Source organism: Felis catus, chromosome C1, assembly GCF_018350175.1.
Source record: "Felis catus isolate Fca126 chromosome C1, F.catus_Fca126_mat1.0, whole genome shotgun sequence".
In the NCBI taxonomy this organism is placed as follows: Eukaryota; Metazoa; Chordata; class Mammalia; order Carnivora; family Felidae; genus Felis; species Felis catus.
The window spans coordinates 78,559,598-78,575,464 of record NC_058375.1 but is presented as its reverse complement, the minus strand read 5'-3'; the positions used below and the strand labels follow the sequence as shown (position 1 = coordinate 78,575,464).

Below are 15,867 nucleotides of genomic sequence, written 5' to 3'. Positions count from 1 at the left end.
GTTCAGAGAAAGGGCATGAATAAAAACAATGACAATGAAGATGGAGAGGAGCAAGCAAATTCAAGAGATACCTGGAAGAAAAGGTTTGGGTATGTTATGGGTTGACTAGAAGAGGGAAAGTTTTGGCTTGGCCAGTTGTTAGATGGTGGGATCCTTAGCAGAAATAGTATATACACGAGGAGGAAAAGATGGGGAGTTGACTTGTAACATGTTGAATGTGAGGTGAATATGCAGGCAACCAGACAGAGAAAACCAGTAGCTAGTTGTAAATACGGATCTATAGCTTAGTAGAAAGATCTGGGCTGAAAATACAGATTTGAGTTTATATACTCTGTGTATCTATGTGTGTACTGTCCCTAGAGTTTCATCATATTCTCCTTCTTACCTTCTCTCTTTCCTTCTACTTTCCCCTTTTTACTGTTATATAGATTTTCCTTGGCAAGTTCATCCACTGCCTATACCGACTACATAGAGATAATAGCTAATACTGCCTATACATACAGACTATATTGGATAGCGGATTAAATCACATAGGATGAATCTACAAAATAAGAAAACAGAAAGATTAAGAGAAAACACACAATATTGAAACCCTGGGGACTGATAGACACATACACATGTACATGTACATACAATCGTACATACCTGTATGAAGTAGAATTGGCAGAGGCAACAGAGAAGATAGGCAGTAGAACTATGGAGGAGTAGCACCTCAAAATTGAAAAAGTTTTAAGAATAGTCAGTCAGATTCAGTAGACTATCCAGTGAAGGTAAGAGCTGAATAAAAGGGCTTTCCATTGAGTTTTTATACCATTACTGGGTATTGATGTTGTTAGTGATTGGAACAGTTTCAGTACAGGATGAGAACTAAAGCTAGTTTACAGTGGATTAAGAAACAACCCTGAACTCAAAGGGAAATACGAAAGGAGAAATAAGATGTGTAAACTATGGAATTTAGAATTTATTCCTTGAACAATAGAAGATAATTCGATGTTTTATAAATTTTATTGATAAAAATGTGTCCCCAATGTTAGTATAGTTTTTTTTGTGCTTAGTTATATCAATTGGTTTATACCAGAGCAGTGATTTCATTCTCATATAGATCATTTGGGTTTGATGTTTTCCTGGGTATCTCCTAATATAAAATTGTGGCAAACAAACCCGAACTACAGTTGTCAGGGCTTTAGATTAAGGCAAAAAATTCTAGTATTACTCATGAAATAACCATGATCTCATTAAACAAAAAATACGGCGCTTGCAGTTGGGATGTGGTCATTACAAAAGAGTGCCTTTTCCCTATTTAGCAAGGTAAGTATTTACTAAAGTGATAATACCTGCCACACATGTACTCCTTACATAGAAATACTGTTTTAATGGTGCCACAAAATTACTAGAAGAAACAATGTGTAATACATTGAATTAAAAAGTCCTTGTTTTGTTTAGTAAGTGAACTATTAATTTTTAAAAATCATCTTTTTGGGTAACTGGAGAAAGCGAATATCATGTTTTAATTAAGCATTTACTAGTTTTAAAATAAAGTTTTAATTTGACATCTGTCTTATTCCTAATATATTGAAGAGTGAAAGGAACTAATCTTTACTCAAGCTAGTTCAATAGGAGGTGGTTCTCTGCGACTCTTTTTTGGGATTTTCTTTTTCTTTATTGTGTAAATTAAATGGGAAATAATAGTTTCTTTTAGGAAGTCTTACATAATGGTGAATTATATGTCTTTTGCTTTTTTAACCAGCTTTTTATAGAAACTAGTTTAAAAAGGGATTTCTTAAATGGCTGCCTTGGTGTTCACATTAAAAAGCAAGAAGGGAAATGGAAAGGTTTCATGCTTCCATGGTTAATTTCTTTGTGCAGCGACTCCTTTCTCTGTTTCTAGCAGTGATTTTCATGCATATCCTTAAAGAGATCTACATTTCTAAGAGCAAATACATTTTTATTCTGTTGCAATTTAGGATGGTTCATATTACTATGGATGCCTTATTTTTATTTCTGTTACATTAAAAGAGAATTTTCAGTTAAATATTTACTTTTTTTTTAATACTGTGTACTTCTGTAGCATGTAACAGTGCTGTCCCATAGCAATATAATGTGAGCCACATATGCATTTTAAAATGCTATTTTAAAATGAGTACTTAATAATTATAGATGAAATTAATATTCTTAAACGCTGTATGTAAAATATTATTTCAACCTTTAACCAATATAAAAATGCTTAATGAGGTGATTTTGCCTTTTTATTTCATATTAAGTCTTAAAATTCAGTTTGTATTTTACATCCTTTCTCAGTATGGACTATTTCAACCCACATTTCAAGTGCTCGGTAGCCACATGTGGCTAATGGCTACCCTACTGTACAGAGCATGTCTATAGAGTCAGAACAAATTCTTAGTATTTGGATGGATGGGAAAATAAAAGGAGACATTTATCTTCCATGAATTAGATTTGTTTAGTATAATATAATTTAGTATAATTTGTTTAGAATAGTTACCAACACAAAATAATGTGATCGTCTTTATAGATACCAAGCCTGGACTTTTTTATTCCTTGGAAAATCATTTGGAGGAGATAAGCTGGAAGTAGTGGGTAGATGGAACTTTTACATTTTGTTACCCTTAATAACTGTATTGTGTAATTGCATTTATTTTTATTGTATGTATATGTTCATACTTCTGTGGAATTTCATCATACGTCTATAACTTGTAGCATAAATGCAATTCCAACTACAATGAAGATTTTGTGCTGCAACTAGAGAAGGAATTGGTCCAAGCTCGTCTGAGTGAAGCTGAGTCTCAGTGTGCACTAAAGGAGATGCAGGATAAAGTCCTGGATATAGAGAAGGTGAGAACAATATAAATAGTGTCACTCCCAAATTAGAGGGGACATGTGATAAGATGAATTTATTGAGCAGTTAAATTGGACTTGGTGTTTTCATACATTGGAAACCTTACATACTAGTTACTAAGAGAGGAAAGGACAAAGAAAATGAGATTCTCAGTTATTCTTTGTTGTTGCCATATTACTCAAAGCTCCTTTTTTTTAAGGGTTAAAAAAGCAAAACAAAAAACATTAGAGCCCTTTTAGAGGAAGACAAGCAGGGTAATGTTGATATGAATAATACTTAAACGTTGAAGAAGAGAAACTTAGGGAATACATATTAATGGTTGCCTTCAAATATTATAGTATCTTCATCTAGTGGGATATGACTAATACATAAACGTGTCAGAAAAAATTTCATCTGCGTGTAACTGTTAAAACTTTGCTAGCTACATAAGCCACCTCAGGATATATAGGAAGATCTTAGCCCAAGGCATACTTAGGGAAGCTAATTTACTTCTTTTCAGGATTACTAAAGAACTTTAAGGATTAGATAAGTTAGTAGAAATAGAAATGCTTTTAGATTTCTTGTAACTCTCAGACTTGAGAGTCTGTGTTCCAGATCACAAACTCTGAATCTCTTTTTTTGTCCTCTATGAAATCATTGATGGCTTGGGCTCTATGTTAAGTGTTCTTTTTATCTTTATAGTATCTAGCTATGTGAATAAAAGCCTGAGCGCTTGGGTGGCTCAGTCAGTTAAGTGTCTAACTCTTGGTTTCTGCTCAGGTCATGATCTCACTGTTTGTGAGTTCGATCCCTGCATTGGGCTTTCTGCTGACACAGAGGCTTCTTGGGATTCTCTGCATCCCTCTCTCTCTGCCCCTTCCCCACCACCCCTACTCCTGCCTATCTCTCAAAATAAATATAAATAAATTAAAAATATTTTTTGAAAAGCCTCATAAATAATGAACATGACAGATAGCCTCAAGTTGTTCTTATTTCTTTATGAACTAAAGCAGGTGTAACTACCATCAGTAGTGGAATAATTTTGCTAGAAAACTGATTGCTATTTTTACACTATTTTTGGAGAATTTTCTCTCCTATTTGTTGAGTAAAAGCCAGCAAGAATGCTGTAAAAAAATGTATAACAGAATATTTGGTTTCTAAGTTGGAGTACCTTGGGTTCTGTGATGTAGATAAGAATCTGGATCTTTCAGTTTTGAAAATTTGGAATTTGAAAATTTGGAAGAAGTATCCTTGGGTCCAGTTTAATAATGGATTTCTTGGGGTGCCTGGGTGGCTCAGTTGGTTGAGCGACTGACTTAATTTCGGCTCAGGTCATGATCTCACAGTTATGAGATCAAGCCCTGCATCAGGCTCCATGTGGAGACCACTTGGGAGTCTCTCTCTCTCCCTGTCTGTCTGCCTGTGTTCTGCTCACGTGTGCTTGCACGTGCATGCATGCTCTTTCAAAATAAATAAACAAGCTTTAAGAAAAAATTATAAAAGTAGATTTCTTAAGTAGCTATGTTGGTATTTATGTTATAGAGTAGAAAGGAAATTAGAAGGCTTCATGCTTCCTATGGTTAATTTCTTTGTGTAGGAAATACAGGAATTCTTTGTGTAGGAATATATAGTAAATTTCTGGTTTTCAGTTGGAAGATATTTATAGTCCATCATAAAAGTGTGTAGTTGGCAAGAATAACTTTATTATCTCTGTGGGCTAAAATCTTCATCCTACCATGAAATATTTTAGATAGAAAATTTCACAGATTCAGGACTTGAAATCTCAGTAGTACTTAAGTTTACCTAAGGAGCTTTTACTAGAGCCTAATTCAGGATCTCTTGGTCATGGCACAGAGCAATGTAATAGGGGCTACATTGTATCCCAAGATGGGTCTGTCAGTATGGTAAGGAATCAGTCTAAATCTTGTACTCTTGAAGCAAATATTTAGATCACCTTGGTGTTAATTTCTTAATCCTGATATAAATAGTGGCTAATGTACAAAGATTTTATACTCCTTTGCAAAGTAACATGCTGAAAAAATACAACAAAAAGGATTTTGGACTCTTCCATAAATCTTTAAAATGTAAATGTTGTTCATGCTTTGTTTGGAGACCTAATCAGAGGTTAGTAAGCTTATTGTCATGTTGAAAAACATTTTTAATCATGTTGCTTCAAAACGCTGATTAGTGTTTTACTAATAAAGCAGAGTTAGACTTTCTCTGTCCTCAAAATTAAGCACAATTACCCTCATACATTCCTGGTGGGATTGTAAAACAGTGCATTGGCTTTGGAAAAGCTTGACAGTTTCTTAAAAAGTGCAAAATTAGCTTCTGCTCCAGCAATTCTCCTTAGTATAAAACTCAAGAGAATTAGAAACCAGGTCCATACAAACACTTTTACATTAATATTCATGGCAGCATTTTCATAATGGCCGAAAAGTGGAAGCAACCTAAATGTCTGTCATTGGATGAATGGATAGATAAAATGTAGAATATACATAAAATGTAGAATATACACACAGGGAATATTATTTGTCAATAAAAAGCAATGAACCTTGAAAACATAAGTGAAAGAAGCCAATCATAAAAGGCCACATTCCATTTGCATGAACTGTCCAGAATAGACAAATCCATAAAGACAGAAAGTAGACTAGGGATTGGCCGGGGGTTGAAGGAGGGAAAATGTGAGTGACTGCTAATGGTTATAAGGTTTCTTTTTGTGGTGATTAAAATGTTCTGAAAGCAGATTGTGACGATGGTTGTACAATCCTGTGAATACTCTTAAAACCACTGAAGGGTAAGTTTCATGGTTTGTGATTTATATCTCAGTAAAACTGTAAAATGAAGTGCAGTTACATATGGGCCAAAATAGCTTATTATATATGTTTTATTTTATTTTTTAAATTAACAAAAATCCCAAGTTATGTTTTTTCTGGCTTTAGAGAAACAACTCCTTTCCTGATGAGAATAACATTGCAAGGCTTCAGGAAGAACTCATTGCTGTGAAACTGAGAGAAGCAGAAGCTATTATGGGTTTGAAAGAACTTAGACAACAGGTCAAGGATTTAGAGGAACACTGGCAGGTATATCAGTATATTTTTGCATGCTTTTTAGAAAGTGGGTAAAACCGGAGTATCCAATTTGTGTGAGTCTGAAGTAGCTGATGATCAACACCAGGATTTGAGTTTAAAGTGAGAAAGTTTCTTGAAATGTAAAAATCTGAGAGCACTTATAAGTTGAAAGTAACTTCAAGCTGCTTCTCCCTTTTAAATCCTCATAAATAAATAAATAAAAGATAAAATAGAAATCAAGTCACATTGTTGTTACTGTATCATTGTGATTTATATAACTTCTAAAGAACGAAAAGAAAATTTTCCTTTATATAGCATATACAGCACATATTTCTTCTGCTGATGCTAAGTCCATTGATCAGTATGAAACAGCCCAAGGGTGATACCAGTATAAATTTGTCTATACATTCGTAACCTCTTTTGAAAATTGGTTATCTCACAAAATAAATCAGTCACTTATATGTCCTCAAATTTATTCACATATGAGGGAAACTCTTGACAAGGAACAAAAAAAACAATCTAGAAGATTCTGTGGTGGCTCAGTTGATTAAGCATTAGACTTGGGCTCAGGTCACGATCTCCTGGTTTGTGAGTTTGAGCCCCGCGTCAGACTGTATGCTGACAGCTCAGAGCCTGGAGCCTACTTCGGATTCTGTGTTTCCCTCTCTCTCTCTGCCCCTCCCCTGCTTGTGTTCTGTCTCTTTCTCTCTCTCAAAAATAAATAAACATTAAAAAAAAAAAAAGAATCTAGAAGACAGAAGGGAGAGCGGAAAGAAGAAAACAGTATATACCATTTCAGAGTAGTGACTTTGGTTTGAAATTGGGGTGTGGCTACATCTAGCAAAGACTGAAATTAGTCCTTGACATTACCATAAATGTATCAGGCAGCAATAAACTGGAAATTAAGAACAACAAAACTGATCCTTCACCATGGATATTTTGAGAACACTCCTAATATTACCTCCATAATTCATGAATAGCCCCATTTTTTTCTTTGCTTGGGATTTAGTTAACATTGTGGAAATCTCTCTTATAAAAAATTGAGGGTGAAAATTATATTCTTTACAATAATCAATCCATAGTATAAACAGATTTGAACTATATCTGAGCTTGTATTCCAGATCTGCCACTTATTGGCTTTGTGACCTTTCTGAAGTTACTTAATTGCCATTTCTGTTTTCTGACCTGTATAATGAAGATAATAGTTGCCTAACTTTTAAGGTTTTCTGGGGATTAAATAAAATAATGTATACATAATGCTTAATATAGTACTGGGCATGAAGTAAGTGCTCAGGAAAGTTAGCTCTTATTTTGGTACTAGGAATATGTGTTGTAACCTAATTTTTTGTCTTTCAGCGCCACTTAGCTCGTACTACTGGGAGGTGGAAAGATCCACCAAAGAAGAATGCTGTGAATGAGTTACAGGATGAACTGATGACCATTCGACTTAGAGAAGCTGAAACTCAGGCAGAAATAAGAGAAATAAAACAAAGGATGATGGAAATGGAAACACAGGTATGATGGGAAAGCCCAGTAGCTTTAAAAAATAACATTACCAGATCAAAAGTTTATGCACAGGTTATATCATCCCTAGAATAGAGTCAGAAGAATAGAGCTAAAAGTCTAGACTGTAATTTCCTAGCCCAAATGGAAAGGGCTAAAAATTGTAGTCTTTGATATCAGAGATTTAATGTCTTCTTTGACCCAGTCAGCAAAGTTTAAGCAAGTCATAAAACTATACATTATTAACTTTGTTGCCTTGTTGTACAATTTGAGAGAAAATATTCATGTAGAGCAAATTTTTTCAACCTTGACTCTATTACCAGGTAATTCTTGAACCAGATAATTCTTTATTGTGGGGACTGGCCTGTGCATTGTAGGATGTTTAGCAGCATCCTTGTCCTCTACCTACTAGGTCCCAGTAGCACTGTGGTTCTCACCCCAGGTTTTGACCAAAAGCATCTCCACAGATTGCCAGATGTCCCCTGGGGGCAAAATTGCCCCTCATCGAAAACAGTTGGTGCAGAATATAATGTGAATGATGCTTCCTTATATGTAATGTGGTAACTGAGCAGTTAATTCCAAAATTATACTTCTTTCTAAGTCTTCTCTTTCTGTGATAAATTCTGTCTTAAATATACTTGACTTAACATTTGCACAGTCCTTTTTAATGAGCCCATTTGCATTATAAAGTACATTTGGTTTTTATGTGGTACATTTGTGTGGACCACATTCTGGATTCTCTGTAATGTTATTTGGTTTTCAAAATAGTCAGTAGGGGGCATAGTTAACTCATGTATCATTCTGTATATATATGTGCAAAATGATCATCCCAACTTTAACATGATAACATGAATCTGTAAATCCTTTAGATTAAATAGATTTTGTTTTATGTTGTTCAAAGTTATTTTCTTGTATTTTTCATTACAATTGACTATAACAGTGAAATTATGAAAAGTAGAAATACAGTTTTTATAATTGAAAGTTTTATTTTTATAACAGATTTTATCTCATTGTACACATTAAAGATAGAAACACAGCTTTTAAGCCAGTGTTCGGGTTTTGTTTCACAGTGGTGGATGAATGAAATCAATGAACATAATTTTCAGAACTGTTGAATACAAAGGACTGTTTAGTCACCAGAGAGAACTTAACTGAAAAATCAGTTACACAAACCACATTTACTATAATTCACAATATGACATGATGGATATTAACTAATAATTTCATACTATATGTAAGTCAGGTTATTATGTTGTACACCTTAGATTTACACAGTGTTGTATATCAATTATATCTCAATAAAACTGGAAAAATGTTTAATTTAGAAATCTGGTAACTAAAGAGTTTGATAGAAACTGCTATGGAAAATAGGAGGGGGAATTAATTCCAACTAGATGGTTTAGGGAAAGGCTTCCTAAGGAATTTGTATTTTTAACTGTACCTGACAGAGTGTAATTTTGGATGCATTTTGATGAAAGAGAAATGGTGTAAGGCACTTGTTCCTAAATGCCAGTGCTTGAACTGGTGATGATTCATATCTAACGTCCAGATGAAGAGATTTGTCCTTGTTGATACATGTAGTTTCAGTTCCTTCATTTTAGTGACTTTCAGAAAATACCACCTAGTAAGTACACCTTAGTTTATTGAGCCACACTCTTCCTTCTTTGTACCAGTTTTTGCTATTACAAATAATGCTGCTCTGAATATTATTGCACCTGTTTCCTTGTGTATAGCTCTACGAGTTTCTTCAGTACTGGGATTCTTATCTTTTTTTGTATGCTATGAACCCCTTTGGCAGTCTGAAATCTCCAGATCCTTTCTCCAAATAATGTTTTTAGGGGTGCCTGGGTGGCTCAGTTGATTAAGTGTCCAACTTAAAAAAAAATTTTTTTTTTAACGTTTATTTATTTTTGAGACAGAGAGAGACAGAGCATGAACGGGGGAGGGTCAGAGAGAGGGAGACACAGAATCTGAAACAGGCTCCAGGCTCCGAGCTGTCAGCCCAGAGCCCGACGCGGGGCTCGAACTCACGGACCGCAAGATCATGACCTGAGCCGAAGTCGGCTGCCCAACCGACTGAGCCACCCAGGCGCCCCAAGCGTCCAACTTTTGATATTGGCTCAGGCTCAGGTTGTGATCTCACAGTAGTAGGATAAAGCCCCACCTCGGGCTCTGCACTGAGCTTGGAGTGTGCTTGGATTTCTTTCTCAACCCTCTCTGCCCCTCCCCTTCTCGTGCTCTCTTTCTCTATCTCAAAATAAATAAAAAATGTTTTTTCATGCATAAAGTAAAATACATAGGATTGCAAAACAAGCCAGTTATATTGAGGTACAGTTCTCAAAATACTGAAAAATAAACAAGTTTATGATATAGAACACATACAGGGACATACACAACACATTGCAGGATTAGGTTTTTAATATTTAGATTTTTCTTACCTACGTTAGAATGTAGTATAATTTTCCTTTTGGGGGATACTCTCCTAGGTTTGGTATGAAAGTTATAATAAGTACATGGAATAAATCAGATTGTATTTTATCTTTTTATTTCTACAAAATTTTGTCTAAGATTAGAATTACCTCTTGAATATTTGCTGGAATCCATTCCTTTAAATAGTCTTATCTTTTTGTCTTGTTTTTTTGGGAATAGTAACTATTGATCCTACTTATTGAAGGCTTATAGACCTTTTCAGGTGTTCTGTTTGTTCTTGAGTCTCATTTGGTAAGACGTGTTTGCTTGGGAAGACACATTTCATCTAAACTTTCAAATTCATCACTTAGAGTTGTTCAGGGTGTCTTTTTAAAAAATTTCTTTTTACTAGGTCAATATTTAGGTCTTTTTTCATTTCTAATAGTGTTTATTTGTGTTTATGTTCTTGAAAAGTGTTTGTAGAAGTTTGCCATTTTTTTTCAGAGGTTTGCCATTTTTAGTAATATTTCTAAAGACTGGATTTTTCATTTTTGTTGGTCCTCCATGTTGTACCATAGTTTTCTATATAATTTAGTTCTGTTATTATATCCTTTTATTATTTGTTGCTTGGGCTTCATCTTTTTTCACCTTTATTTGTACTCCTACCTATGTTTTCTTTTCTAATATATTTTTTATTCTTCAGTTTCATGCTTTTGACTTCCCTTGTGATTGCTTGTTTGACTCAAGATTTGTTTACAAGTATGTTTTGTATTTCCAAATGTATAGATTTCTGGTTCACTTCATTAGTAGTTTATGTCATTAGTTTAACGAAATTGCTTTGTGGTCACAGATTGTAGTCTGTAGAGTCTTACTTATATTAGATCAAACTTCTTCAATATACTGTTTGTATCTTCTATATTCTTTCTAGTTGTGTGTCTCACCTGATGTTTCAAATACTAACAAATAGATACCTTCTCTTGTGATTGTAGATTTGTTTCTCCTTAGATTATGAGTTTTTTGGCTTAAAATATTCTGAGCCGCTTTTAGAGGGACACACAAATTTTTAATTGTCATTTTTTTTGTAGTAAATGAATCTTATTAGGGGCACCTGGGTGGCTCAGTTGGTTAAGCACCAGACTCTTGATCTTGGATCAGGTTATGATCTTATGGTTTGTGAGATTGAGCCCTGCATCGGGCTGTGCACTGACAGCATGGAGCCTGTTTGGGATTTTCTCTTTCTCTTTCTCTCTCTCTCTCTGCCCCTTCCCTGCTTGCTTGCTCTCTCTCTCTCTTAAAAAAACTTTACAAAAGTTTAAAATGAATCTTATTATATACTGACCCTCTTTATCTTTCAGGATGCATTTTGATTTAGTCTATCTTAATACAGTTATCTAAGATGTTTATTTTATTTTTTAAGTTTATTTATTTAGAGAGAGTGTGCAAGCAGAAGTGGGGGAGGAAAAGAGTGAGAGGGAAAGAGAGAGAGAATCCCAAGCATGCTCTGCACTGTCAGCACAGAGCCCGATGTGGGACTCAAATTCATAAACCGTGAGGTCATGACCTGAGCCAAAATGAAGAGTCGAATGCTCAACCGACTGAACCACCCAGGCACCTCTAAGCTGTTCTTTTTCAGTCTCTGCCTTATTTATCTTTTTCCATCTTTTTAATTTCAGCCTGTTGATATCTTTGATAAACTGCATATAGATGAACATTTTTTAAAATCCAGTTTGACAAATGGTTGTATAACTCTGACTGTACTAAACTGCTGAAGTGTAGGTACACTTTAACTGGGTGACTTTTATGTGTATGTCTCAATAAAGCTCTAAAAATGCAGTCCCAGTCTCTTTTAGCAGTCATCGTTAGTCCATGTTTGATGATTCAGTTTGGATTAATATCTGTCACCTTGCTAGCTATTTCTGTTTGTTCCATCTGTTCTTTATATCTTTTATTTTTCTATTTCCTCTTGGATTTATTGGGCATTATGATTCCATTTTATCTCCACAAGTGACTTCTTTATACTCCTTAATTTTTTTTTTTTTTTTTTTTTTTTTACTGGTTGCTGTAGGTTTTTCAATATACACCTAATGAGAGCTAATCTTCAAATAATATTCCTCACATGTAGTATAAGGACCTTACAACAGTATATTCCCAGTTCTTCCTCCTATTCTTTGTGCTATTTGTTGTCATATATTTTGCTTTTACATATAATATAAATATGTCATATGTGCTACTAGTCTTGCTTTAATCAGTTACCTTTCAGAGAAATTAAAAAAAAATTTAATGATATTTATTTCCTTCAATTATTCCATTTTTCAGCATTCTATTTTTTTGTACAGATCCATGTTTCTGTCTGGTGTCATATTCCTTCTGCTTAAGAAATCTCTTTAACATGTCTTGTACTGCTGGTCAGCTGGCAGTGGATTTTTAGTTTTGTTTCTTTGGGAAAGTATTTCTCCAATTTTAAAATATATATTTGCTGGATATTGAAATCTGGGTTGTTGTTTTTCCTTCAACACTTAAAGTTACTCTTCTTGTCAGTAACCATGCAAGCCAGAATTGTGTTATAATTTTTGTTTATCTGCATGTAATGTGTTTTATCCTCTGGTTACTTTTAAGATTTTCCCTTTTGTTTTTAGCACTCTGAATATGAAATGACTTGTTGTATTTTTTGTTTTGTTTCCCTCTGAGTTTCTTGGACCTGTGGATTTCTATCTACCATGAAATTTGGAAAATTCTTGGTTATTCTTTCTTCAGATATTTCTTCTGTCCATTCCATATTCTTTTCTCCTCCTGGGATTCCCATTACACATACGTTAGATTAATTGATATTGATAGTGACTCTTTGATGCTCTTTTCTTTTTTCTTCTCATTATTCTCTTTGTGTTTCAGTTTCTATTGTGTTAAATATTTCTATTGACTTATCTTAAAGTTCACTGATTCTTTGCTCCACTTTGGGAGTTGTCTGATGAGCCATTGAAGGCATTCTTCACATCTGTTACTGTGTTTTTCATTTCTAGCATTTCTGTTTGATTCTTACAGTTTTCATTTCTCTGCTTATATTAAGTATGTGATCTTGAATGTTTTTAACCTTTCTCTTAGAGCCTTTAGCATGTTAATTACAGTTATTTTAAATTCCCTGTTAGGTAATTTTAATATCTGTGTCCGATATGAGGCCAATTCTGTTGATTGCTTTGTCTCTTGGTAGTGTTTTGTTTTTTCTTTTTCCTATGCTTTGTAATTTTTTGTTGAAAACTGAGTGTCTAGTGTAGGACAGTAGAATAAGGTAAGTAGTTTTTATGCCTGGAAATGGGCATACCTTTTCTTCTGGTAGGCCTTTAATGTGGGGGATTTGAGTTAATATAGTCAGGAGTTGGGCTGGTTTTGAGGTTTGTTGTTTCTGTGGTTACCCTCATTGCACCACAGGCTTCAAATTCCTCTAACACTATCTTATTTTTAGATTAGGGGCTGGTTTGCCAGAGGCTTTTCTCAATGTCTTTTAGGTCTTCCATGTGTACAGCACTTCAGAGAGAGTCTGTCTCCAGCAGTATTCCACTCTTACTTGTTGCAGGAAGTTGGAGGGCCAGAGTGTTCCCCATTGTTTTGATAAAGCCTCAGTCTTAGGCTGCATTGTGCCCCTGGATCTGGAGTGTTTGACTTTCTTAGTGCTCCTGCCCTACCACCAGCTATAGTCCTAGGCCCAAAATATAGTCCTGTCCCTTTCTCAGATATGGTGGTTTCCCCAGTGTTCTAAGGGCACCAGTGTTTCTGATAGTAATGGATGAAACCTTTTATTCTGTAGAGGAAATAAGCAAGGTTTAGTGCTTCTGTATTGGCTGCTGCTCTCCTCCCTCAAGCCTTTACTATGGAAATCTCTTTCTCAAGGCTTTCATCCATCTTTTTTGTGTGTACCTGTTGGGGTCCATGAAGAAAAAGTGTACAAAAGCTTGTGAACTGTTTTGCTCCGTTAGGCTCCACACTCTCTAGCCAGCCAATACTTGGCCTCTGGCTAAATTATTCTTAACAGTTTCTGGCTTCATCTGCCCTGTCCGTCCTTAGATTTGGGGTTAGTTTGTTGCCCTGTGTGCTCACCTCTCTGGTTTCCACAAAAGTCATTAATTGAGTTTGGCCAGCTTTTTTTTTTTTTTTTTTTTTTTTAATTGAAAGGGTGGAAACAATCCTCTTCTACTCTATATCCTCATCAGAAATCAAAACTGTTTATTATGATATATTTGAAAATTTTTTACATCATTTCTTTTTTGTGTTTTTTTCCTTTCTTGCTTTTTATTGGATTTAGATGTTTCTTTCTCTTCTGCTAGTTTGACTTTTATAATTCCATTTGTTTTCTATTAGTGTTTATTACCTGAAAAAAAAAGTCCCATCTGAGACTAAACAGAGTTTGATGTTGATAATTATCTCCATCTTCCTTTAAAAGTGTGTAAGGGCCTTAGAAGATCTCTACATGCTCTTCTTCCATTTCCAATCTTGTATCTTACTATTGTACATTTTTTATATCTCTAAATTATTAGACATTGTTCTATGGAGTCAGGGCTTATTTGGATTTGTCTACTTGTTTGCTGCGTTTTTGCTCTCTCTCACTTTTATTTAACAGTTTTTTTCCAATTTCAATCATGAATTGTAAACTCTCACTTTCTTAAAATAGGTGTACTTTTTCGCACTCTTATAGTTTAGCTAAATGTACTGTTGTAGGATGAAATTTATTTTTTTAAGCACTACAGATTTTTCCTATTGATGTCTGATTTGTCTCTTCTTTTTTTTTTTTTTTTTTTGTAGTTATTTATTTTGAGAGAGAGAGAACGTGCTAGCAGGGGAGGGGCAGAGAGAGAGACAGGGGGAGAGAGAAAACCCCAAGCTGGCTTTGCACTTCCAGCCCAGAGCCCCTTGTGGGGCTCAAACCCATGAACTATAAGGTCATGACCTGAGCTGAAATCAAGAGTCAAGTACTTAAGCAACTGAGCCCTCCAGATGCCCCTGTCTCGTCTTCTCTTTAGCATTCTGTTTTGTTAAAATGTATCTTATTGAGGGTTTATTTGTATTTATCCTGTTTGGAATTAGTTGTGCTTCATGAATAGTAGATTCATATATATATTTCTTCCAGTTGTAAAAAATTCTCAACTATTGTTGTCTCTTAGACCATTATATCTAATCTTTTTGTTTTCTGTTTTATCCTGCAACCCCTATTAGGTGTATTTTGTACCTCCTTACTCTCTTTACCTCTTCTGGGACACTATCTTCAATGTATCTAATCTCCTATTTAATCCTTTAATTAATTTTTAATATGTTTGGCTATATTAACTTCTAGAAAATGTATTTGGTTGTTTTTCAAATTTGCTAAATGTTTTTTGATAGTTACTTGTTCTATGCTTATGTTTTTGCTTCCTCTTTTTATGTCTAAAAAAATTAAAAAAAATTTTTTTTGATGTTTATTTATTTTTGAGAGAGAGACAGAGCATGAGCAGGGGAGGGGCAGAGAGGGGGAGACACAGAATCCGAAGCAGGCTCCAGGCTCTGAGCTGTCAGCACAGAGCCCGACGCGGGGCTCGAACCCACGAACCACAAGATTATGCCCTGAGCCGAAGTCGAACGCTTAACCGACTGAGCCACCCAGGCGCCCCTATGTCTAAAAATTTTAAACAAAATATTTTATATAAAGTCCTTACATGATTATTTTGTTATCTAGAGTTTTAAAAAAATCTGTCATTGCTATCCTTTTTTCTACTGTTTCTCACTCATCATCAATTTGGCATTTTGTTTAATGTGTATAGTTTGTGATGATGGGTCATGGACTTGTATTGAGTGGTGCAAAGAGGAGTTCTATTTGTGGGAATTCTTTGCAGCTTATGTTGAAGGTGTGTCCCTCTCAAGTGTGGTTATTTGTTTAGTCGTAGGAGGAAAGATAGTAAAAAGAGGTTGTGGAAGAACATTTTGTATGTAAGTACTAAGTACTTGAGCACTGAGAAGTTCACTGTTTATTTTGTAGACATATAGTGAGTCAGGAAGATGAATTAAAGTAAGGATGAAGAAACCCAGAAG

The 15,867-nt window shown here is 34.8% G+C and overlaps 1 protein-coding gene across 20 annotated transcripts in view; it reads left to right on the top strand.

Annotated features, from left to right (window-relative positions):
• The window catches only part of EVI5 (ecotropic viral integration site 5), a 241,613-nt gene that overhangs the window by 141,748 nt on the left and 83,998 nt on the right, over nt 1-15,867 (top strand). For all 20 annotated transcript variants that reach the window (XM_045036203.1, XM_045036194.1, XM_045036193.1 and 17 more), the window contains 3 exons: nt 2,716-2,850; nt 5,776-5,916; nt 7,261-7,419. In XM_045036203.1, coding sequence (XP_044892138.1) covers nt 2,716-2,850; nt 5,776-5,916; nt 7,261-7,419 — 435 coding nt within the window. The remainder of the gene's footprint in view (nt 1-2,715; nt 2,851-5,775; nt 5,917-7,260; nt 7,420-15,867) is intronic.